The sequence below is a fragment of the Bombyx mori genome, chromosome 26 (genome assembly GCF_030269925.1).
Source record: "Bombyx mori chromosome 26, ASM3026992v2".
Lineage (NCBI taxonomy): Eukaryota > Metazoa > Arthropoda > Insecta > Lepidoptera > Bombycidae > Bombyx > Bombyx mori.
Window position 1 is genome coordinate 794,648 of NC_085132.1, and position 25,288 is coordinate 819,935.

General features: G+C 38.0%; 1 protein-coding gene across 6 annotated transcripts; it reads right to left on the reverse strand.

The window, feature by feature from the left end:
• Positions 1-1,965: 1,965 nt before the first annotated feature.
• Positions 1,966-24,888, reverse strand: LOC101745406 (uncharacterized). 6 transcript variants are annotated; one of them, XM_012696224.4, is made up of 10 exons: positions 24,683-24,884; positions 14,908-14,965; positions 13,033-13,260; positions 12,407-12,502; positions 10,647-10,721; positions 9,049-9,355; positions 8,091-8,207; positions 7,350-7,574; positions 6,657-6,820; positions 1,966-5,820 (listed from the first exon to the last, which is right to left on the reverse strand). In XM_012696224.4, the coding sequence occupies exons 2-10, from the start codon at positions 14,956-14,958 to the stop codon at positions 5,668-5,670; spliced, it is 1,416 nt and encodes a 471-aa protein (XP_012551678.1). In that variant the 5' UTR covers positions 14,959-14,965; positions 24,683-24,884; the 3' UTR covers positions 1,966-5,667. The 6 variants fall into 6 exon arrangements, with proteins under 6 accessions (XP_012551678.1, XP_012551677.1, XP_004933086.1 ...); XM_012696223.4 differs by having other exon boundaries at positions 12,251-12,502; positions 24,683-24,858; XM_004933029.5 differs by lacking the exon at positions 10,647-10,721 and having other exon boundaries at positions 12,251-12,502; positions 24,683-24,888.
• Between the last annotated feature and the right edge of the window lie 400 nt (positions 24,889-25,288).

Genomic DNA, 25,288 nt, shown 5'->3' on the forward strand with positions numbered 1-25,288 from the left:
GGTACTGTTGGGAAAGCCTCTAAGTTGAGCCCTGTGAGCTCACTTACACGTCGGGTGAAGCTAAAATAACTTTCGAAGTTACTAACAATAGGTAGACAAAGACTACTAAGTTGCCTTCATAGTAAAGTCAAGGATAGGGTTACCAGTTCAAAGAGGAAAGTCAAAGGGAGTATCGTCCACCAAAGAAGTCAATACTGCGACCGACGGTCCGAACCCTGTTGTTTAAAACATGAATTTTATGGAAGAAAATTTTGTAATGTCGTTAACACGATTCGGGTTTTGTTTGACATCTTCTATTCTCTGATAATTATCACTACAAATTACAAGTTGGTAACTAAATAGGTACTTCGATGTTCTGTGTGCTTAGTGCGAGTTTTTTAACGTTCACGATAGCGTTAAATAACAGCGCCCCTAGCGGCAAACGAAGGGAAACGTTTTAACGCCATACATATTTGAGTTTTTTACTGGTGGTAGGACGTCTTGAGTCCGCGCGGGTAGGTACCACCACCCTGCCTATTTCTGCCGTGAAGCAGTAATGCGTTTCGGTTTGAAGGGCGGAGCAGCCGTTTTAACTATACTTGAGACCTTAGAACTTATATATCAAGGTGGGTGGCGCATTTACGTTGTGGATGTCTATGGGCTCCAGTAACCACTTAACACCAGGTGGGCTGTGAGCTCGTCCACCCATCTAATCAATAAAAAAAATATGGAACTTTTAAGCTATAGAGAACGTTAAAAAACCGCACTAAGCACACTGTGCAGTCAACAGAGTTCTCAGACATCACAACGTAATGCCTTGAGGTATGTGTAATATCGGAACCTACCTTCTTACTCCTAGATAAGGGAGAGCAGTGGCTCAACTCGAGTAGACCGGAAATGGTGAGAGGATATGACGTCATCCTATATCCTCTGGCCACTATATCTTTCGCTAAAACTTCTAACTGCGCTGTTCCGAGATGCTAATGTGTGGGTGTTTGTTTATTGGCTTGTTCCGAAACAATTTTAGCAGTAATGGAGTCAACTCCCGAACTAAGTAGCATCGTATTGTATTAACAAAAGAATTTGTACTGAGTTTTCTTTAGATGTTGACATGTTTATCATATGTGGTATACTGCCACTTCATTTGTATATAAAATCAAGATAATACCTTTAGACGAGGTTCTATTGTGGGCTTATTAACAAGGTTCCACAATAAATTCATATCTAATTAATATGTTCATGAAAAATATCAAGAGAATTTTTTGTGCTAAATAATTTTATAAAGACGTTTATATAACAGACGGCACGATGTGAAAATATGGCGCTCGTGGATTTAGATACATTTTATTACTTACTAGCTGACCCGGCAGACTTCGTAGTGCCTCAATTTATAGTTAAAAGATTTACAAGATTTAGTATAAAACAAACTTAAAACAAACAAAAGGAATCCGTCCTCTGCCTATTTCTGCCGTGAAGCAGTAATGCGTTTCGGTTTGAAGGGTGGGGCAGCCGTTGTAACTATACTGAGACCTTAGAACTTATATCTCAAGGTGGGTGGCGCATTTACGTTGTAGACGTATATGGGCTCCAGTAACCACTTAACACCAGGTAGGCTGTGAGCTCGTCTACCCATCTAAGCAATAAAAAAAAAATTAGCTTAATACGCGACATTTATCTTGGTAATTAAAGGTGCGTTTTATTTGGTATTTAGCATCAACAGTTCGATATTTTGAATTGAACCCCAATTAAGTTTAATCCATTCAAACAGCTGACGAAGTTTTTTCGTTATGATATTTTATCCAAATTTTAAACTTTAATGGTTCTCCTGTAAAATTGCAAAAATATCGCTTACAAAAGATGTATATATTACTGAACTTTAGTCAGATTCTCAAAGCTATAAAAAATTCGGGACATGCTGTGATTTTTTCCAACCATTGCCTTTTTTTATGTATTAAGTTTAAAGGATTGTATTAAAAAAAACACACACACTTTTCCTTATTTTAATAAAAAAAAATGCACAAAACGTTTCGCATTCCATATTCGTATCAAATCCACATCTTTGGGCAGTTTATAAACTATAGAGGAAATAAGTTGTATAATCTGTTTTTTTTTTTAGTTACATTAAAAAAAAAAAAAAACTTGATAAAACTGTTTTTATCTCCTGATATTGTTAATATTATGATTTAAATCTTCATACAACATTAAATGTGTCTACACAAGGACTATCCACCGTTGGTGGGTCCAGACAAATCCATATCGGCAAGCCACACAAGCATTCGAGGGAAAAATTGATATTTTCATACATTTTTATTGTACATTTTATAGAAAACTGAACTTAATAGCAAATATACTTTAAAAATTCGATTTTCTGTTTAGTGCTAAACAAAAATGGCTCGCGACTGTGACGTCACAAACGCATCGCATCGACCCCTCAAACGAAAAACTATTCTAAATTAATAACGAAACTTATGATTATACAAATTATTTCCATTTGCGATTCGAATCACATTGTACACACACAAAAAACATAATAGATCAATGTTAATTTGATAAAAAAGGCAATTAAAATGAGCAGAAAAACGTCTCATATAACGCCTTGAACTTAACTTAATAGGGACGTGTCATAAACCTCAACGACCAAACTCAATCAATCTCTTGGGTTAATGGCGTTTCCTTATAGATTTAATGTCACAGATTGTAACTAAGAATTAAGTGAGTAGCTAAGAATGTTTGATGATAGGAACGGCCGAATTCAACACCAGTAAGTTTAGTTATTCTTCTTCTTTATATTTTGACTCCGGCACGGTTTGTGCATTAGCCAGCGTCAAGTAATAAAAATTTTATAATATGCCGTTTTTATTATTTAACAGTTTATGAATAATAATAAACGAAGGTAACTTAATCAATTGGCATGAAATGAGAAGAGATAATATGGGATGAAATATGATTTCAGTAAAACGGTAGTCTTACTGAGACTTTTTCCGATCCCGAGAAGCTACGTCCAACGGCTTTGTTTCATTTCCCACATTTGTGCACTTTCATATATATTAAACAGTTAATAAACCACCGTTATTACACACTTAACCCTGAGGAAACACTAAATAGACAAAATAAAACAAATCACACAACTTCACTCCTCGCGTTCCCGCCAAAAAGTCTCCATTAAACAAGCTCTGTGATCGACATTCATTTTAGCTTCAGTGTGTTTTTCGTGCGAGTTTCTTTACGTTTGCCGCTAGGGGCGCTGCTCCAACTCCATACAAATTTGAGTTAACTTTTACGCTGTCGAGAACATTAAAGAACTCGCACTAAGCACACAGATCTTTATCTCGTACTCGCGTGTTATCAATTATAAAATCGATATTTTTAACGATGAGAATCGTTAATCAGTATCGATTTAAAAACGTTTCGCCAGTCCCAGAGACGATTATAAAATCGATATTTTTAACGATGAGAATCGTTAATAATTTTCGATTTAATAACGCCAGCACCGTGATCGTTACAGTTAGTTCATGACAGGTCCCGTGCCGCTTAAACTAAACAAAAAATATATATTGCGTCGATAATTTAAAATAACGTAATACCGTTTCTAGGTAGACGTCGACATTCGTAGATATGATTAGAAAAATTACATAGGATATTCGATTTTATTTATATATTACAGTCTTGGTGTAGTAAGACATTTTTTTATTATTTGATATCGCGTCTTATTCGTGTTGCTTTGGAAGCACACGGTGCTGTACTGACGGCCCACCTTACATGAAGCGGGCACCCGAACTCTCTAGAGACTAGAACACAAATGGTATCGACTCGAGACTCGAGTATTGAGACTCGAGACACACTACCATTTCGAGTCCATTGTAATTGGAACTTGTGTATAACCTTCTCAGCCATTAAATCCCGTTAGATCTAAAAGCGGAGTTTTAAATTTTTCCTTTCATATCTACATTACAATAACACATTGTTCTAAAAGATAATTAATACTTAAAATATTCTGTCATTCATAAAGCACTTTATTTATCGATATCGAATTTTCATATTAAACACTTTCTTAAGAACTTGACCTGATCATTTTATGCGAGAAGATACCTAGTCTTCAAGTTGAAAGTGGTCGGGCGGTGTTGTGGTACAATTTGTATGATGACGTCATTATTTAACAGAGCTTTATAGTATTGAACATAAATTTTGTTTTCAAATAACAATGGCATTTATAGTATAATAGTTATAGGTAAATGAAAGAACAGTCAACAGATTTTTTTTAAGTTGCAGCAGATCAAAGAGTATGTAATAATCGATTAAATTCGGACCACAAGATACTCTAGTTGTAATGTTACGCAAATCAATAAAGAGCAAGTGTTTTGAATCACGTTGGTAATGTTAGTTTAATATGAAAATCCAACAACAAAATCGATTTTTGAAATCAATTTCTTTTAATTCTTTATCGATTTCATATTTATTTACAAAATTAATCATGTTGAAAAATATAATTATATCTCTAATTCTCGTCTATTCATAGACTAAAAATTACAAACTATTTTTATATTAACTATTACTATATCTATTATTAGTAACATTTTTTTTTTATAATTTCTAGTTTTAATAACATTTCGGATGGATTTTAATGTTTTCTTTAGAATTTTACTCAGTGAATAATTAATGTTTAATCTTTGAGAACGAACGCGCATTCGAATGAAACATCCGAAAAGCGTTTTAGTTCACAATTCAAGATCTCCAAAATTAGGAAATTCCATGATTTCGATCTATCATTAGGTATATAAGCTTGTTTTGCTAGCCTAGGCGGTGGCGAGCTTTGAAAGTGCGCGTTCTTAAACACATCGTGAGCTTGTCAATGAAATGCAAACATCTTGTTCTGCTTGTGCAAAACGCAATTGAGGTGGTCGTATTCATAGACCACAGCGGTGGGGTTGTCGGGGTGGGTCGTGAGGACGATTCTCCAGTTCTAATTGTATTTAGAGTACTATTTAAGTAGCCCAATGAATAAAATATGTGCAAGTTGCCGGACCTCAGGTGTTGTTCTGCGTCACGTTTGCAGTTTATCTTCTATTTACATTAACAGTTGAGCTGTGCTTTTTTTATCAAAAATGTTTTGACAGTTCGATTTCATCAATCCTTCTGAAATGTACTTGTTTCTGTTGAATTATTAAAAGCTTTATCGGACAGCGCTGCAGGACCGACCGGTCTCGGCAGTTTTAGTAGAACTAAACGAGGCAGTTAGGTGCGAAAGTCCGGACCGGCGTGTCGTGTCGTGTCGTGGCGTGGCGTGGCGTGGCGTGGCGGGGCGTGTCGTGGCGCCGTCCACGTGCAGTCCCAGTCGCTCCAACGTTCGATTCGGTACCGAGGCAGTGGGACCACAGCCTAGCTACGATTTCCCATTACGTTCCACAAATTTGTTATGTCTATCTTCGGGTCCACGTCACCAATATTGAACTTGTAACTTAAAATCCGAGGAGACGTCCCGTAATTTTTTGTTTAGTAGACAATATTTGTTGAACTTCTTCCGGTGCTAATTGTAATATCGTAGTAACTATTGCGATAAATATAGCGCCGCTTTACTTATTGTCGTTTGCAAACAGTTCTCATGATCATTTTACTACTTTGAAACTGATAATTTGTGGCTTTTAAAGTTCTTGTGTTCCCTGTCATGCAGACCTGGGGCATCAGCCCGCGTTACATGAGGACGCACCTCTTGCCGTCCCTCTCATCGCGCGGGAGGGGCGTGGCGACGGGCTCGGGCGGCGGCGCCTTCAGAGACTCCGGGTCGAACGTGTCCGGAGATGCGACCGGCGCGGTTAGCGGTAGATCCGTATTGATCCCAACAATCTGTAATGTAATGTATTTGAGTTAAAGTTATCACTCTTCTAGCCGTCTCGTTATGGTAATTCATTTTGGTTAATTACGTATGGGCTTTGTGCGATGTGAATGAATATTTAAAAAAAAAATCAAATATTTAAAAAAAAGACATGCCCGCTGAGTTTCTTGCCAGTTCTTCTCGGGACGAAGGCTACTTTTTGTAAATTGGCGATAGTTCTTTTTGACGTTCAACAAGTGTTTACTTTCATTTATGTTGGATAAAAAAAAAATTTTTTTTATTTGATTTGATTTGTGCGGCCCGCTGCAGATAGCTGTTTTTGTAATGTGCTCTAAGTTCTATAATCTTGCGAGCCCTTGGACCCAAGTTAGCGTACTTAGGTGGCGCTGTTGGCACCACTCAGTGCGCGAGGGAACCGGCATAAAGCTGCTTGTATGTTTAACGAACGACAATTCCATTATTTCATTGTTTACCTTACTCCGGCAATGTCCTTACAACCAATAATAATACTATCGCTCATTGATTAATATCGGCTAATAGATGGCGCTAGTTACATTTTAGTAGTTACTTGTTTGAATGTCGTGGCCTAAAGAATAAGACGACCGGTGCATTCCTGTCGGGCGATGCGACTTTGCCTACGATTTTTTTTTCGAAATCTATGTGAAGCAGTCATGCGTCTGAGTTTGAAGGGTGGGGCTGCGGTCGTATGGTGAAACTGGGACTTAAAATTCATGTTTGAAAGTGGGTGGCGGCCTTTACGCTTTTGATGTCCATGGGCTCCAGTAACCAATTCACAAAAATAAGCAACAATATGTTTGCTGTACTGTTGTACTTGTTGTTGACAGACCTCGGGCGTCCTCCGCGGCAGGGTGACGAGGCCGACGGGTCCGCGGCGGAAGGGGGCCGCGATCCGGTCCAGCAGGCGGAGTCGCTTGTCGGAGTGCGGCGGAGAGTCTCTCTCGGGCTCCGGCTTCCGCTTCCGGCCGACCACCGGCGCCGTCGGGCGAGACTCTGGAATAATTATGTATGCAGATATATTTTTATGTTTGAAACGTTTCCAAGTTCTAACCTGCCATTATAGAATACAACTTTAACCGTGCGTCTTGAAGTGACCGACAGAATTCGTGTTGTAATGTCTCTGTGCACACTTATCAGCAGGTGCGGCGTTTTTACATAGTATATAAAATGAAACAAAGCCGCTGGACGTAACTTCTCGAGCGTTCTAGGTGCTACTAGATCCCTCGATATTCGTTCCGACTATTCGGCGATAGATGGCGTTACTCTTACCGGCGTAACAATATCATCTCATTTGTAAATTTAATTACATAGTTTTTAATCATTTATGTTATGTCGCCATTAGTTTCCTTCGTTTATTATTATTCATAAACTGTTAAGTAATTAAAACGGCGAATTATAAAAATCTTATTACTTGACGCTGGCTAATGCACAAACCGTGCCGGAGGCAAAATATAACGAAGAGGAATATTCATTCGCCGTCTTTTTTACACTGTAACGCGACGTTTGCTACTCTCTCACTCACCGGCGGCGGCGGCGGCGGCGGCGGCGGCGGCGGGCAGGGCGCTGCGGTTGGTCCTGGCGGCGGTGACGTGGCGGAGGGTGATCTCCTTGAGCGGCTTGTAGGAGGTCCTGCCCCGGATGGAGCGCAGGCCGCGCAGGTACGAGCTGTCGTCCAGCGCCGGCTCCTCCTCCGCCGCCGTCACGAACGAAGACTCGGTGATGTCCATCTCCATGGTCGTGTTGTTGCCTGCGAACACAATAACAATACATAATACACTTGCAGCCATCAATTATTGTCAGGTATAAATATATTTAATGCTTTTCTAAGGTCATTTTTTTTGAAATTTTATTTCGATTAGACAACATAACCAACCAACCAACTTAACTTGTTCAATTTTATACACGTCTAAAGAATAAAAAAAACTCAAACCATTATTTTTAATAATCCGGCTGAGACTTGAGTATAATATAGTATTCAGGTAGTGTGTTCAATCAGCAAGTGATCTGAATCACATTTAGATATGCTCAAAGTGTTCTACTAGAAATTTCAATTAAATAAAAAAATCAAGTAGAGATTCTACTTAACCAGATACTACAGCATGACTGTTGAACACACTGAAATTTGATACTTAAACATTGCAAAATAAAGTCAATGTTTTTAATGACAAACACAACGTTTTTGGCTAAGACTGGATTTTTTAGTTCTCATCATCTTATCAAAGTGAATCTTTAAGCGAAATCAATTCTCGAAGAGTGAACTCACCGGTGTAGTTGGCGAGGACGGAGCTGGTGGTCTGGTCGGCGAGCCTCATGCTGCGCCGGTACGGAGACACCTTCACCCTGGACTTGGAGTAGTTCGTGTCCACCTTCCGAGGCTCGTCTGTTTTAATTCGTCACACTACACTTATCTTTTGTATGCGTTTGCTTATTCAACATATTGCTAATTAATCTATACATATAAATAAAATTAAAGTGTCTGTTTGTAATATTGAAATAACCGCTTTTTGCTCCATGCATATGAATATATATACGGTACATACACCAAAACAACATTTTTTACAATTTTTGTCTGTCTGTCTGTTTGTTCCGGCTAATCTCTGGAACGGCTGGACCGATTTTGATGAGACTTTCACTATGCTAGCTGATGATATAAGGAGTAACTTAGGCTACTTTTTTCATTTCAATAATAAAATTTAATGTTTCCGAAGCCAAGCGAGGGCGGGTCGCTAGTTATTATATAAAAGTCAGAGAAGCTGAGTCCTCCCCTACGGTCATCGGTGGGGGAGGGGGAGGGAGGTGTCGATCCCCACACACGTGTATGTGATTGGTTTAGTTTATGTGCAACTACGGATATCATTCTCTGTTTATTACACTTTGCGTAATAAACAAATATAGTTATTTATTTGAAAACATCATGAGCGGTTGCAACTTTGATCGCCTTTTTACATGGGTATTTACGATTATTTTTATTGCCTTGTTACAATTGCATGAAGTCATTGTGATGATTGTATGGGGTCTAACAGATGGTGAGTTGTCACAAGCATTGCCAAGGGAAAACCCAGCTGGTGCCAGGTGAGATAAGTGTTTCACTGTAAAGTTGTGCTTCTGACAGTGCCACTGTCCGTGGCCTCCAGTTACTGCTTCCTACCAAGCTTGTGCGTTTATCCACTTGACTGACCGGGAGCAACTCATGTCCGATGTCTTATTTAGTTATAACTCACCATCAGCTTCGATTTCCACCACAACTTCGACTTCTAACTTGTCCGCTCTATCTCCACTGCTTTCCTCATTCACTTCTTTTGCTTCTTCTATTTTCTTTTGCTCTTCAACCTTTTGGGTCTTCTCTTCAAGGTTTTGAGGTTTTTCTGCTTTTTGGTCCTCAGCCGCCTTTTGATCCTCTCCTTCGGATTCCTTGGGGGGCTCTTCCTGTGGCTTCTTGTCTTGTGGTTTAGGAGAATCGGCAGAACGCAATTTTCTGTCTGATGCCGGAGTGTCATCCTTCAGTTTAAGCACTTTAGAATCTTTTGGCTGAAAATTTTCATAGAAATTATTTTGACCGTTCATTTATATAGGAATTGGTTAGTTAAAATATTTACATCAGCTTTAGGGCAATTTTTTTCAAGTTATTGTAGTGCACAGTTATATACAATACATTCACAATAATACAAGCAAGTGATAATTAGCTAAAACAAAAGTAATAAAATAAGATAAGTACTAAGCGAGGTAACAGCATATTTTAACAAAAACATTTAGAGCTTGTTAAATAACCGGACAAATTCACTTTATTAATATAACATATTAATATAATGACATTATTTCAATTTGAAAAATCACTTTTTTTGTTCTTTTTATTTTAATAAAAAATTGTTTTGATTGGTTACAAATAATTAAGAAGGACAAGGTATTATTCACAATAAAGTATTGTCCATATAAATCCATATAAATAATAAATAACTTTGCTGGTAAACAAGTAATCTTTGATTTGGAAATTATAATAATATTAAATATTAGTATTAAATAATATAGTTTAATAAACACAAAAAGAACATTGGAAAATAACAAATGAAACTAAAAAAAATATTTATTTATTTTTGATATATTATAATACGTAATCCTGTGCCGGGCTATTTACTCAGAGTACTATTAGTAATGAAGTCATTATAGTGTCATTGGTCCCTGATACATATATTAATTTTCAAGTTAGCTTGACAACGACTTGAAGTCAGTGAAGATTATGTTGGAGGTTTCGTTTTCACATATATAGATATATATAGACACAGATTGAGCTAACAAAAGCATGCAGTTAAATTGATTTCCAGTTTTGTATTAAAATAAAATATGTATTTTATTGAAACACTCCATTGTTTAGTTTAAGCATACGTTAACCTCGTTTTGAAATGAGTTTGTGAATAAGTTAACTACGCAATTAAATGTAATTAATGTATGAAATGAATGTGACTGTGCTTATAGGAACCGACCCTCACTGAAATTTTAATGGTTGAAAAGTGTGATGAGTTACGTCAATCTTATAGTACTGTGGACGGCTTAATGCAAATATTACGAGTAGTATTTTGCATTTCAAATGTTTATCAATCACCAATTTAATTTAAAAAAATAATGTTATAATGCCTTCTCAGTCTGCAGTTGCGTTTATCGAAAAACTTTAATTTCGTAAAGAAAACTGCATAAATTGACTACGGTTTAATGTTTGATTGGTTCCTTCTCGCGCAACCACGTTCACGTGTAGACGGTACAGCTGGCGTTGAACTCTGAGGGAGGTGCGTGCGAGCGCCAGCTGTACCGCGCTTAGGACACTCACGTGGTCGGCGCCGTCCGCCGCGGTCTGCTTGTCGGAGGCCGGCCGCGGCGTCTCCGGGCTCCGGCTCGCTTTCACCTTCACCACAACACGATACATTTACACACGGCACTAACGTCTACATGTCGCCTTCCGTTTGACGTCTCGTTCGATCGCACACAGCTGTATACTTAGTGCAGAGGCCGGGGAACTTTTTTAATTATTACCCCAAAATATTTGTGTGTAAGTTGATATTACCCCATGGCGAAGAACAAAAAAGAACGAAATCGCTTCTTTTTCTTATCTTTCATATTATAGACCCCACGATAATTTTGAAAAGAAAACAATAAGTAAAAATTTAACGATTCTAAAGAAGCTTTACTTCAATATATACTTTTAACTCACAAAAGTTATGAAACTTTTACCCCCAAAATTTCATTTTACCCCATTTGGGGTAATTCACCCCGGTTCCCCGACCGCTGGCTTAGTGGGAGTTTTTTAACGTTCTCGATAGCGTTAAAGTTAACTCGAATTTGTATGTTGAAACGTTTGCCGTTAGGGGCGCTATTCCAACTGCATACAAATTTAAGTTAACTTTTACGCTATCGAGAACGTTAAAAAACTCGCACTAAGCACACTGTACGCGTTTAAGTTACTATAGATGGTAATTTGCCTCTGTTACGGCAAGCCAAAGCGGAGACCGGTGTCTTAACCGATTTGGACGTGTTTTAATTGTTTTTTTTTTAATCAGTTGCGATTAACATTTAGTTTCTATTCATTTAATTCAGTTATCGCATGAATAACGAAAGTGCGTATTAAGTCGCCCGTAAGCACGCAGATTGCGGCGGGTCGAGCGTTTCTTTAATTATCGTACACATTGTTTTGTGCCAGAGTGTATGCACATAAAGTCAATTTTATTTCGAATTTCGACAAGTAACTATTATTGCCGTGTGTAGTAGTTTGTTAGAATGATGAAATGTATTATTTAAAACTCACATATTTTTTCCATGAACATGCATTTTTTTTAAATAATATTGAACTCCCGGAGTTCTATTAAGTTTAAAATAAATACAAATTATGCTGTAGATTGAGTTCCCCATCAACCCAGCGTTAAGTGGTTGCCGGTCCCATAGACATCTCAACGCGACACATTCAATCATTAGGTCAATGTATAGTTATCAGAACGCTGCCTTCATAAGAGCTTTCATACAGAATCCACAACAAGCGAGCGTCACATTTCATTCATCAAACCTTCCCAACACGCACAACCCTGTCAGGCGCCACACAGCTACAGAAAACAAAATATCCAGGTACCGAGGGCCCTTCCCAATACGCACTTCCCAGTCAGGCGCCACACAGATAAATAACACAAAATATCCAGGTACCGAGGGCCCTTCCCAATACGCACTTCCCAGTCAGGCGCCACACAGATAAATAACACAAAATATCCAGGCACCGAGGGCCCTTCCCAATACACACATCCCTGTCAGGCGCCACAGCTAAATAACACAGAACACAAAATATCCAGGTACCGAAGGCAGGTAGACCTTCCCAACACGCACATCCCTGTCAGGCGCCACAGCTAAATAACACAGAACACAAAATATCCAGGTACCGAAGGCGGGTACCTGCGATCGCCTAGTGAAGCTTCGACTAGGCAGATTCTCAGGCGTCGGGGGCTCGAAGCCTTCAATGTCTGAGTCATCGTAAGCCAGTTCCGGGAACAGCTCGTCTTGTGGCTCGTCATCGTCAATGACCAAGGCCTCGTCGTCCGTGTCACTCACCGTGCCGTTGGCGTCTTGTCCGCCATTCGACGGCGTCTCGGTACCGTTACGTACGTCGTTTCCGTTCTCTTTCGGTTTAACTTCCGGTTTGTCGGGCTGAAACGGGTTTTTAGTTGGGGTCGTTATGGATTCGGGTACAAACGAATTTGGACGATGTTATTTCGACATAATGAACTCCCTCGATCGACGCATTCTCGATTTGTCGTCCAAAATAGGAGAACATTTTTGTCCTACCCGCGTTTTATATAAATATACCATAACTTTATGTATTTTACAAGAGAATTTATCGAAACAGGTACATATTTTAGTAGAAGCATGAGAGAAACGCAAACAAGAACTATCTACGCAAAAACTCATAAAACTCTTAAGAATATTTCACAAGTACCTGATAAATTTATACCTCCATATCAAAATTATTTATCCAAACAATGTAACTGTACAACCGTTATAATTGAGACCATATCAGAAATACCAAGCAGTGAAAGAATACATCGAAAACTAGTGTCTTTTGATAGCAGTAGTATAGTGTAGTATAGTAGAGTAGTAGATAACAAAAAGTATTTTCTTAATGGCAAACTTTATCAGAACTTGTAACGAATTTTGGCTCCAAATGAAATTTATAATACCTTTCCACTCTTTTCGGTTTTACTATCTTCTTTCTTCTCTTGAGGACTGTCTTTTTTCTCCATTTCCTTCTTATCTTTTTGGTCTTTCTTGTCTTTTTCTACGGGCTTCTCTTGTACCTTTTCTTGTTGTTTGTCAGATTTCTCCGGTTTTTCGGATGTCGTCTGTTTATCTTTTTCCGCGTTCGTAGTTTTCTTTTTTACATCTTTCGCTGGGCTGTCTGTTTGTCTCTGTAATTATTTTTTTATGCTTAGTAAATAAAAACTACTTACTTTCTTTTTATTTTTTATTACTTTAGGAATCTCCGTTCAATTCATCTACGAATAATTTTAAGACTTTTATCGTTTACATTATCATCACGTCAGCTGGAAGGAGTAGATGCACGAGAAATGATATTTAAACACATGCATATATCAAGAGGGGACCCCCACCAGAAGCGTGGGGCGTCCTCCAACCAGGCGGATCGATGACTTAGTGCGCACGGCGGGAAGTCGTTGGATGCGGAAGGCGGTGGACCGCATTATGTAGAAGGCATTGGGGAAGGCCTATGTCCAGCAGTAGGCAGATAAGAGCTGATGATGATGATGATATATCAAGATGAGGATTCACATAAGACCGTGTGATATGTAACTACGTGAGGCCAGGAAGTTTTGATATCTTCGAAGTCGTCGTGGCCTAAAGGATAAGACGCCCAGTACATTCGTATCAAGCCATACGACTGTGCCGGTATTCAAATTCCGCAGGCTGGTACCAATTTTTACAACGAAATACGTACTGAACAACTATTCACGATTGACTTCCATGGTGAAGGAACAACATCGTGTAATAAAAATCAAACCAACAAAACTATAATTTTGCGTAATTACTGGTGGTAGGACGTCTTGTGAGTCCGCACCTGTAGATACCACCACCCTGCCTATTTCTGCCGTGAAGCAGTAATGCGTTCCAGTTTGAAAGGTCGGGCAGCCGTTGAACCGTAAAACTGAGACCTTAGAACTCTTGTCTCAAGGTGGGTGGTGACATTTACGTTATACATGTCTATGGGCTCCGGTAACCATTTAACACCAGGTAGATCGTGAAGCACGTCCACTCATCCGAGCAATAAAGAAGACAAACCTAATCGCTAGTAACCTCTAAGGGCTATTCCAGAAAGACACGGCTTGGTAGGTGAGCTCACGGATTTATTTTTTAAAATGTCCTTACTAGTGTACTTAGGAAAAATGGGCAATGGTAATATTGTATAGTTAATAGGTAAATCAGCGTGCGCATTTACTGAATATTTATTATTAGAGAGAAAAACATAGATAATAAGAACAGGCAGTAGGAAAACGAAAAAATGACGCGGATAAAATAATAAAACACAGATTAATAATTGTAGGTAATTATTGTGAGACCGCCAATTTGTACTGTGAAGAATCAATCATGCGTTGCGGTTTTGAAGGATAGGAACTTGGACTAGCCGTAGCAAAATCAATGCTTCGCTGAATCTACCGTCGACTGAGCATCACGACCCACTGAGCAGATCCGGCGAGAATTTCAGTGGCTTGTGTCTGTGGGGTTTCAATAACAACTGTCCCTTACCTACGACCTGACACATTGTCCTTCGTGACAAAAATATAGTAGGGTAACCGAACAAAACTCCTTCAACCTAAATCTATATCTATACTAATATTATAAAGAGGAAAGATTTGTTTGTTTGTTTGTTTGTTTCGAATAGGCTCCGAAACTACTGGACCGATTTGAAAAATTCTTTTTCCATTAGAAGCCGACATTGTCCCTGATGAACATAGGCTACTTTTTTTTTTTTTTTTGGTTTCATGTGTGTTTTAATGTTTCCGAAGCGAAGCGAGGGCGGGTCGCTAGTATTCAATATTTACCTTTTCCTTTTCTTCACCTATGGCCCCTTTACGTGTTACTTTTTGACTCATGATTTACCTGAAACAAATGACAGTATAAGTCCGTTGTAAGCTCCCTTCATCATAAGATAAGTGACCACGCCACCCATCGTAGGGCTCTACATCAGTGATGTGACATCATGGGCTCTAAGCCCCAATTCAATTAAGAACGTCTTAGTGATTAGGGGGACAATTAGGGATCGCATTATTGCTTTGGTTCAAAAATACGAATAGGTAAAATGAATGAAATTTTAACAAAATATTATAGTGGAATTTATTTATTTATTAAAATAATTGAATTAAATAAATTAATTTTAGTAGTCTATCACAATTTCTCTTGGTTAATAAAATTGCACCTTTGGATGAACGAATTAAGTCTAAATTCTGAAATCAAATACCTTTTTTTTCCCTACCTAAGCTAGCCTTGAGAGGCTATTTCAGCGGAACCTTAACTAGTAGGTGAGCTCACGGGGCTCAAACCTGACGACATCAAATACCACTATCATTATTCTAACAAAATTAAAAAGCATTCCCTAAAATTTTAAACACACCCATAGGAGCGTGACGTAACAAGTGATTTAAAATGAACGTAGAGTTCAACGTACTTCAACATGCACACATTGAAATACATCATTTGTGGTCCAAGTTAAAGTACATGAGCGATTTTTATTAGATTATTTTTCCATTATGATGCCATTACCAATTACAATACAAAAAAATTATAATAAATTGAGAGCAGCGAGTACTCGAGAACACATATTTAGCATCACGTTTCTGCTATGAACTTATGACGAATAAATGTAACAAAGAAAAGAATTTCGAATAAGCAACTTGAAATCAATTCCAAGTCGTCGCGGCCTAAAGGATAAGACGTCCTCTGCATTCATATCTAGCGAAACAACGGTGTTCGAATCCCGCAGGCGGGTACCAATTTTTCTAATGAAATACGTACTTAACAAATGTTCACGATTGACTTCCACGGTGAAGGAATAACATCGTGTAATAAAAATGAAACCCGCAAAAACATAATTTGTGTAATTACTGGTGGTACGACATCTTGTGAGTCCGCACCACCCTGTCTATTCTGCAGTGAAGCAATAATTGTAATTATACTGAGACTTTAGAACTCATATCTCAAAGTGGGTGGCGCATTTACGTTGTAGATGTCTATGGGCTCCAGTAACCACTTAACACCAGGTGAGCTGTGAGCTCGTCCACCCTTACATGTACTGATGTCGCACTTTAAAACGAATTAAGGTTCAATCAAGTTTGTATTTTTATGAGGATTTCAAGAAGATGCTCTGTCTCTCCACGTGGCGAGTTTTGGTGCGTGTGAATCGCTAGAATTGTTATTTCGACCTAACCTCTGAAGACGGATCGCGGAATTCACATTTACTAGTATCATAAGAAAAACAGTGAGTGTACGGTTTATTGAAGCCGAAAAAGTAATCAACACTCGCCCTCATCCTTTGAATTACACTAAACATAAAAAATTCTAGCGCTCGAAAGGCCATCTCAAAGCCGAGGGGACCCTTCCTTAGTGGCTATATTGAACAGATGCAAACAGTTTTTCTCTCTTTGTTTTATGATAGAATGTGCTCATTGACTAAATATAAAGAGTAAGTATAATTATTGCCTGCATGCGTTTGAATATAGCAAACAAAACATCAACATTCTTATAACCTTTATCTCACCAGGCTGGGGGCAACAAAATACGTACATAATATCACTGTTTTGATAATAAATCTGATGACAGAATCTATACATCTGCAATAGAAATGAACGCGGGAACTTTAAAAAAACAACCTTTAGTAAGAAATCGACCCGAAAATTAAAATAGTATTTTTGTTTATGCGGCTTATCCTGGTCAGGATATTAGCGGCAAGATAATAAAATCATAGAATCGTTTTGGATACATAAAAAAAAAATCAATTTAATCTGACGTGCTTAGGTCAATCATATCCAAACGCGTTCGATAATAGTTTAGTGATCGTGTTCTATGATCACGCGCTATTTTTTCGATCGATTCAAAGCTGGATTTCTTGTTCTTGCCACTTTGATAATGTTTAGTTCCCCCAACGGGCGGCATGTTGTAGGAAAAGACTTTTTTTTTAATCGCCCGCGCTGTTCAAATACCGCTCGTGAAATAATTAAATAAATTGGTAATAATTTCCGAGGTTCCTACTAAATTAAGCAACCTGCCAAGGTTGTGTTAATTGTTTTACGTAAATTCACTAAATTAATTGAAAGATGAATTATTGAATATTAGGCAGCCCCTGGCATTGCTGAAGTCCATGGGCGACAGTAACCACTCACCATCAGGTGGGCTGTGTGCTCGTCTGCCAACAAAGGCAATAAAAAAAAAGTTAATTCAATATTAATGTACCGTTCCGATATTTTATTAGAAAACAACATTCTTAGGGTTAAATTAGACGAATATACATTTTTTATGGCTTTTGTAGGCAGACGAGCTTACGGCCCACCTGATGCTGAGTCACCATCGCTCATACAACCAAGCCGCTGCCTACCGCAAAACACAACGTTTTAGGTAGATCTTTATGTAGACTGGACATCTACATACAGATGATTTTTTCACAACATCCCTAAAATTTTATTTTAATGAATTAGAGGGGTGAACGAACTCACGGCCCACTTGATGTAGAGCAGTTATCGGGCCTTATAAACACTACAATGGAGATGCCGCCACCTACCTAACGAAAATAATTTTCAATTTTAATGCACAACAAACAGCTTTCCCACCGGCAGAAATAAATTCAGCTTCGAATGATGCGATGTCAGAAACGAACTCTGAGAACGCTCCGTAGATGAGAGCAGTGGTTACAAAACAATTGCGACTCGGACCTCATGTCTCAAAGGTTCAAGTTGTAATATCTCCGGATCGCATGACCGTTATAGCAGTGAAATAAAAAATAAAAAACAATTAAAACTCAAACGAACCAAAACTTTTGTTAGGTATTTCAGAATCCATTCACGCGTCGAATCATGAATTTTTTTAACATTCATAACACATACACACCTAAAAACAGGCCTCAGATTTTAAATGTAACAAGGTCACACATCCCACACTTAAATCTAGAAATAATATACTAAATCCAAAAACGACAGTCTTTTTGCTTCTTGTTTCACTGAAGCCTGTACATTAGAGAGAATCCTTAGAGAGAAAGAAAAAACCCATTATTTATACTAACATTATAAAGCTGAAGAGTTCCGTTTGTTTGAACGGGCTAATCTCAGGAACTACCCGAACTACTGGTTCGATTTGAAAAATTATTTTAGTGTTAGATAGCTAATTTATCGAGGAAGGGTATAGGCTATATAATATCACGCTAAGACCAATACAAGCGGAGCACCAATAAAGAACGTTTCAAAATCGGGTTATGCCAAAGTAACTATTCCACGCGGACGAAGTAACGGGTAAAAGCTAGTTTAATAATATTGAGACTTCAAGTCTAGGGTTCCTTGAGTAGCGACATTCACCTCGTATTGTCTATAAGTTCCACTAGTTTCTTAAAAATGAGCAATAGTAGCGCAAAGTATCATATCGGTCATCACTTGCCACTATATTATTATAGTCTGCTCAATTGTCGCCAGTGAAATATCAAACAAGTAGCACCAAAGAAAAACACTAGTCGATAATATAATCAATATTCGACAGATAAAATAGATAAACATAATCTATTCATGTATTTATTTCATTCAGCGTCATTGTTGCTCAACGCTTGAAGGTTATTTCTGTTACACGAAACCTCTTTTGTTAGAGAAATAGGTACATTATGTATCGAAAAAAAAAGATACCCAAAAACAGCCTACACTTTTTTTTTTAATGAAGTCCGCTTATGTATCTTCTTCGGAGGCGCTCGGGCAGCTGTTAGCAAATCCCACCCCTCCTGGCTGAGTCTTGCTCGCCCACCTGAGCTGGCGAAACTGGAAAGGCCTCCGGGCCACCAGTAATACTTCAATCATAAAATAATAATAACAATAAAAGCATTTGTTTGCAGATTCAACATCACAACAGACCGGACGTCAATGCATCAGCGCTCCCTCATCCGTTTATACAATATTACAATATAACAACTTATTTACACACTATTACACTATTGAGCTCAAATGAGTAGATATTAATCACAAGACTCATGTACTGTCTTGATCTCCAATTATAGGTTACTTTTCACTACCATTCGTCCAAATTAGACTATTTTTTTCCCCCTATCTAGAGCATTCGCTAACACTAGCCCTAGCAAGAGCAGCGCTTCGCAGGGTCTACCACCGGATCGGAATCGCGACCCTCTGAGAAAATCTCAGTGGGCTGTGTCTATGGGTTGAATCCGACAAAGTCCTTTTCAAGTATTTGTGGTAGGCAAGTTGCAGGTACGGCACCATTCTACCTTCAATTAATTACGATTTCCATTTTAACAAGACAGTCGTTGCGTTGCTATTGAAATATTAATCTTACGTCTCAAGCTTATAGTCACATTCGGACTGTGGTCTAGAGTAATAGCCGATTATCATAAAGTGGGCGGTGACACTTAGTTGAATGGCCAGAAAAATTTCAATAATATTACGTTAATGAAATTTAATAGCACAATATTTAACCTAATATTATGTTTGGTATAGTTTATAGCACAGGGGTAGGTATCGGTTGCAACTAAAATTATATCGAAATCTACAGAGCGTAAATCGATTGGCTTATTAAAATTCGAGGTGGGATTTGTCGATTTCCTGTGCATCTACTACAACAGAACTACCTAATTTAAATAAGACTTAGTTGGCTGGTGGGGTTTAGTTCGCGTGGAAGAATCAGGCATAGTCATTGTCCTTCGTTTCCAGCAGTTTACACCGCGTCTAAGCAAGCCTAGGCCAGCATTGGCTTCTGATTAACCCTCAGACACAGTCCACTGAGTTTCTCGCCGGTTCTTCTCAGTGGGTCGCGTTTCCGATCCGGTGGTAGATTCTGCGTAGCACGGCTCTTGCTAGGGTTCGTGTTAGCAACGTCGTCAGGTTTGAGCCCCGTGAGCTCACCTACTAGTTAAGGTTACGCTCAAATAGCCTCTAAGGGTCTCAGCTTAGGTAGGGAAAAATAAGGTTCTGATTTCTTGGAGTATGGTGTCAATCCGCATCAGGACTGCTAAATATTGGGCTGCGTTCCTACATACGTTAAAGACAAGTTCTAGTTTTACATTTGTTTTATTGATGCAAGATTTTCTTAAATATTATCAGCAAGTTTCGATAGCAGGAATTATGTGTATATTTCATTGTCGCATTTTGGAATATGTTCCAATGGGGTACCCGTTGTTTTAACACAGTTGAAGTCAAAATCCTCCCCTCTCAATATGGGCATTCGACACGAGAAAAACCACGGATCAGATACCAATATACGGAAAATACTTTAAAACGTGCATATACAAATCGACACTAAAAATACCTAAGAACCGGTTCCAACAGCTCATTACGCAACAAAGAACACTAAAAAATGATACCAGTCATGTTCGAATCAGTCAATTCTCGTAGTTTAGTGAACCGCGTCATGGCAATCATCCAGATTGTCATTTCCTAAATTAATTTATCTGTTCGTCTACAAAATGTCTAGGTGATTTGATTTTCCAATCATATTTCAGTGACCAAGCCTCTGTGCTTAGCTAAGCTCACTCTCTCGAGCCTCTGTTCGGGAACCAAGCTCGAGTCGGGTGAGTTACACTATGATGTGTAATGGGTCAATTTAAAACATTATGAACTCAAGTGTAGTCGATTAAGAGGAAAAACGGGCGATGAGACTTTGAAAGAATTAGTCAATTTAATTATTCAATTAGTTAATTTAAAAGCGACCGTCTAAGCCCCATCGAATGTAGCACGAAAATGAGAAATGTAACTTGAATTAAGAATACCTATATCTGAATTTAAAAATCCATTTTTATTTTATTTAAACATTTTTATTGTTGTTTGAACTGGCGAAAAATTCTCATTTAGTTATTTGAAGAAGAAAAAATTTGCTAAATACGTTTCTATCTCAACCCGGTCGTCCGACCTTGAAAGTCTTCGTAAAATAACCCAACTATTATAATTCAACATACATCTTACAAAGCTAATTTACTTAAACGGATCTCGTTAAAATATCTTGCCTCTGTCACCCCTATAGAACAAAATTACTTTAGAAAAACATAAAAATATATATTTTTTTTATACATTTAGGCCCGAACCGCAATATGTAGTTTGAGTTTTTAGCCAAGGTATGTGTCTTAACAAAAGGATGCCCTTTTGACGCTCTTTCTATTGATTTGACTTACATAACTAGATGCGTCTAAATCTAACTGCTTTGTCTAACTTGGCAACTGAGATTTTGATGAGAATGCATTTATTTAGTGCTATCGAGCTGACCGGAAGAACCTGGGTTAAAAAGCGGACTTCTTAGGTGAATTTTAGCGGATCCATCCAGTTTAGTCTCGTTAAATTCGACTAAACGAATACAATTTACCATTAAATGTGCATATGTAAAGCTTGTATGCAACGCTAAGCATACACGAATGCTTATGATAGGCAGCTTGTTGGCTATATGCTAGCTTTGTTAATAGCGTGGACGAGGGTTTTGTTTATATAGCTCGTGTTGGTAATTGAAACACATTTCTTTTTCTGTACTATTCTATCAGCCCGGTAGGCAGCGACTTGGCTCTGCCCCTGGCATTGCTGAAGTCTATGGGCGACGGTAACAACTCACCATCAGGTGGGCCGTATGCTCGTCTGCCTACAAGGGCAATAACAAAAAAGCCCCCAGACTTCCACTACTGGATAGCTAGACATAGGCTTCCCCCAAGCCTCGCCGCAAAGATCGGTCCTGCGCTGCTTGCATCCAGCGGATCCCCGCGAACCTCAATAGGTCATCGGTCCATCTTGTAGGAGGCCTAATCCATCCTGCGAAGAATTCGGGGATGTGGAGAACCTTGGCCCCCTCTTCCTCTCGGGAAGCGTCGGAGCTCGACATAACCCGGTTACCCCCCCTTGACCGAGTATACGGACATGAATTCCCCAGCATTAAAAAAAAAGGAGGCCTAAACCACGCTACATCTTCCCGTACGCTAAATTAATAATTGAAACACTATAACACTTTAAAAATTAAAAAACATAAAATAATTGTTCTAAGAAGCCAAGTAAGTTGAGAACTGTATGGCGGCCCTGGTAAGACCCCAAGTCTCGGATTACAACGCGTCACAGCAACCGGACACTACAGTATGGACGAGTAAGCACCACGCTCGAGTTCTTCACGCATAATACACATACAACAAAAGATCGTAAGGTTTTTGGGGAAAAAATTCTCTGACAGTATTTTCGCAAGGTGTTGATAATAGGGGAAAAATGCTATTACACTATTTTTGAAAGGTCTTGATAATAGGGGAAAAAATGCTCTAACATTATTCTCGAAAGAAGAAATTTTCGATAATCAAGGCAGTTTTGGAATCCAATCCCGCTTCCAAACTCAACGAATATTAAGGATTATAGTGTTTCAATTAATTTAATTATGTCAATTTAGATCTCAACTATATGATAACTGTTATATTGCAAATGTGTTCGGTGTGAGCGTCGGAAGGTTCCTAGCATGGTATTCCATTTCCCTTCGTATGGCAGTAGTAAGTCCCATGTTCCGGTTCGAAAGAAGGGCGTCAAACTAATGCAAATAAGACTTCGATTATCGTTTCATGTGAGTTAGCATCGCCAATCAATATGCCTTTGATGTTGACTATTTAGGAATTACTTCAGAGTGTAGGGGATCGTCCGAAAAGCCAAAATTTCAAAACTATTAAGAATATCACGGCACATCTAGTGTTAAATGGTCACCTTGGCATAGACATTACACATGGCATACCTGCACCCACATTAAGACATGAGGTTGAAATCTCAGAAGTTGAGAAGTTTAAACTGAAATGAATGACTGATTTGCAGCAGAAATAGGCAGGATAGCGTCACCTATCCGTGCACGCTTAAATACACCCTAACACCAGTGATTATTTTTTGTTTATCATTTTATACCTACATAGAAGTACTTCTTTTAAGTATGGAAGGAGTCGGACACCTCTGCCCCTTATTTTTCTTACAATACAATGCATAATGTTTTAGTAAAACATCTGTTTGCATGGATATTTTTGTTGTTTTCTGATGAAGTAATGTGATTCCCTCATCACACGTTTATTAGATTTTTAGAAACAATATTATATCATCATTATCCTGCCCTTCTCCCAGTCACCTGGGGTCGGCGCAACATGTTTTCTCCTTCCATACTCTTCTATCATATACCATTTCTTCGCTCACTCCCCTCGTACCCATATCGTCTTTCACACAATCCATCCATTTCTTCTTAGGTCTACCTCTTCCTCTAAATCCTTCCACATTCATAGTTAACACTCTCTTAACAACCTCATTTTCATTCCGTCTCATCACATGTCCAAATAATAAAATTAAAATTAAAACAATATTATTTAGTGAATAAAAAATCTCATGATAATCATAAAATAACAAACAAGTCATTAAATGCAATTATAAAATAATTAAACCAAATAGATAAAGTGGGTTATCTGTCAAGAATACAATATGGTCGCATGTCAGTATAGGTGTGTCTCTGATAATGTGTGTTATCTATGTCTTGTTTGGGTCAAATGTTGCATTGCAGAGATAATTTACCTTTTTTATTTTGAACATTTTTCAGTAATTTTGAAAACTTCAACTTCAATCAAATTAGTGAACTAACATAATAATTATCTCAGATTGCCTTTATTAAGGAACTCCCAAGTTAAGCCGTCATGGACAGTAGCAATCAGACTCCGTCCAATACCAGGCCGCACTAAAGCTGGAGGAACTAGCCATCAAAACCTGTACTTTTTAATTAGACAAAAAATACAGAAGGCAGGCTAAAGTATATGATAATATTTACTTTTTAGTTACACCCCTTAATAAGATAAACTTATAAACACAAAGTTTCACCAAGATCACTTAACTGATGATTTTGATATAGACATACCAACACTTATTTGGAGTAAATTAGAATAATGGATAACCAAAATATTTTTTAAATACATAGACCAAACAAAATACATCAGCAAGGTGCAAGAGACATTTTTTGTGTTTACTTCTTGTTTATGTGAATTGAGATGTTCAGCAAGTTTTGGAAATTCATCAGGGTTAAGTGGTATGGTACATAGTTGTTTATGCTTTTAAATTTTAAGATTTTTTGTGTCTGCAGACACCTATAAAAATCATATGCATGTGTAAGCTGTTTCAATTAATTAAACACGTTCTCGGACTAGTTCTAAGCGTTCAACACAAATAATTATTGTTTTAAGGTCACGAAAACAGGTAAAAAATTTGCAAACTTTATCACTTCCTAGTTAACAAGAAATGTGTTGTATTCTATGTTTATTCTTAACATATAAAGTAGTGATATAATGGAGTATGTATTTAATAGAAATAGTGTTATTTGAGATCAAATAATAATAAAAGCGACAAAGAACTGCTACCCATAACTTTATGACTAGGATAAGGTGTGACGATACATAACCTATACACCTATTAAACTTCTAATATATGAAAAAAGACTTACGTTTGTTAAATGAGTAATTAAAATTAATTTCTTAATATACAATTTTCAAACATATCAGCCGCACTAATTTAATGTTTAAATTGAAATAATGGCGGGCGGCACAATGGCGCGATAAAATTCTTAACGGGTAACTATCTCAAATACAATGTAACTCACCGATTCAAGTAAATATATTTGATTTTTAAGTGTTTAATAGCACAATTTCGGTTTATCACTGAAATTTGTTTTGTATTTAAATAATACTTAAATTCTGCGAAAAGGCGTCACTTTCACACATAGTTCCCGAGAACAATGTTACCAATGTTACCATAAATTAGTAATAGAATAGCAATGTTGATCTTTGTGGTAGGAATAAGACAATCTTATAAACACGGAATGAAGGTATTATAGAGACGATGAGTCAAAATACTACCGAATATGTATTTGATAGCAAAAAGGATTATGAATTGAGGTGGCTTTTAATATAAGATCAAATATGCCACTGGTCGCCAGTAAAATTTGTGTCATTCACTTTTAAATTTTTGATGGAAATTAAAGAGCAACATGTTTTTGTTTTGTTTTTTTTATCGCATAGATGGGTGGACGAGCTCACAGCCCACCTGATGTTAAGTGGTTACTGGAGCCCATAGACATCTACAACGTAATTGCCGCCACCCACCTTGAGATAATATGAATTCTGAAGCCTCATTATAGTACAATGGCTGGCCCACCCTTCAAACTGAAACACATTACTGCTTCACGGCGGAAATAGGCAGGGTGTGG

What these genes read in the sequence shown, in the direction of transcription:
- LOC101745406 (XM_012696223.4), bottom strand. Translation starts at nt 14,958, where the DNA reads ATGAGTCAAAAAGTAACACGTAAAGGGGCCATAGGTGAAGAAAAGGAA. An exon ending in GCTTCACTAGGCGATCGCAG is followed by an intron (nt 10,722 to 12,250) that starts GTACCCGCCTTC and finishes GTTGTGGTGAAG; the next exon opens with GTGAAAGCGAGCCGGAGCCC. An exon ending in CGGCGGACGGCGCCGACCAC is followed by an intron (nt 9,356 to 10,646) that starts GTGAGTGTCCTA and finishes GAAAATTTTCAG; the next exon opens with CCAAAAGATTCTAAAGTGCT.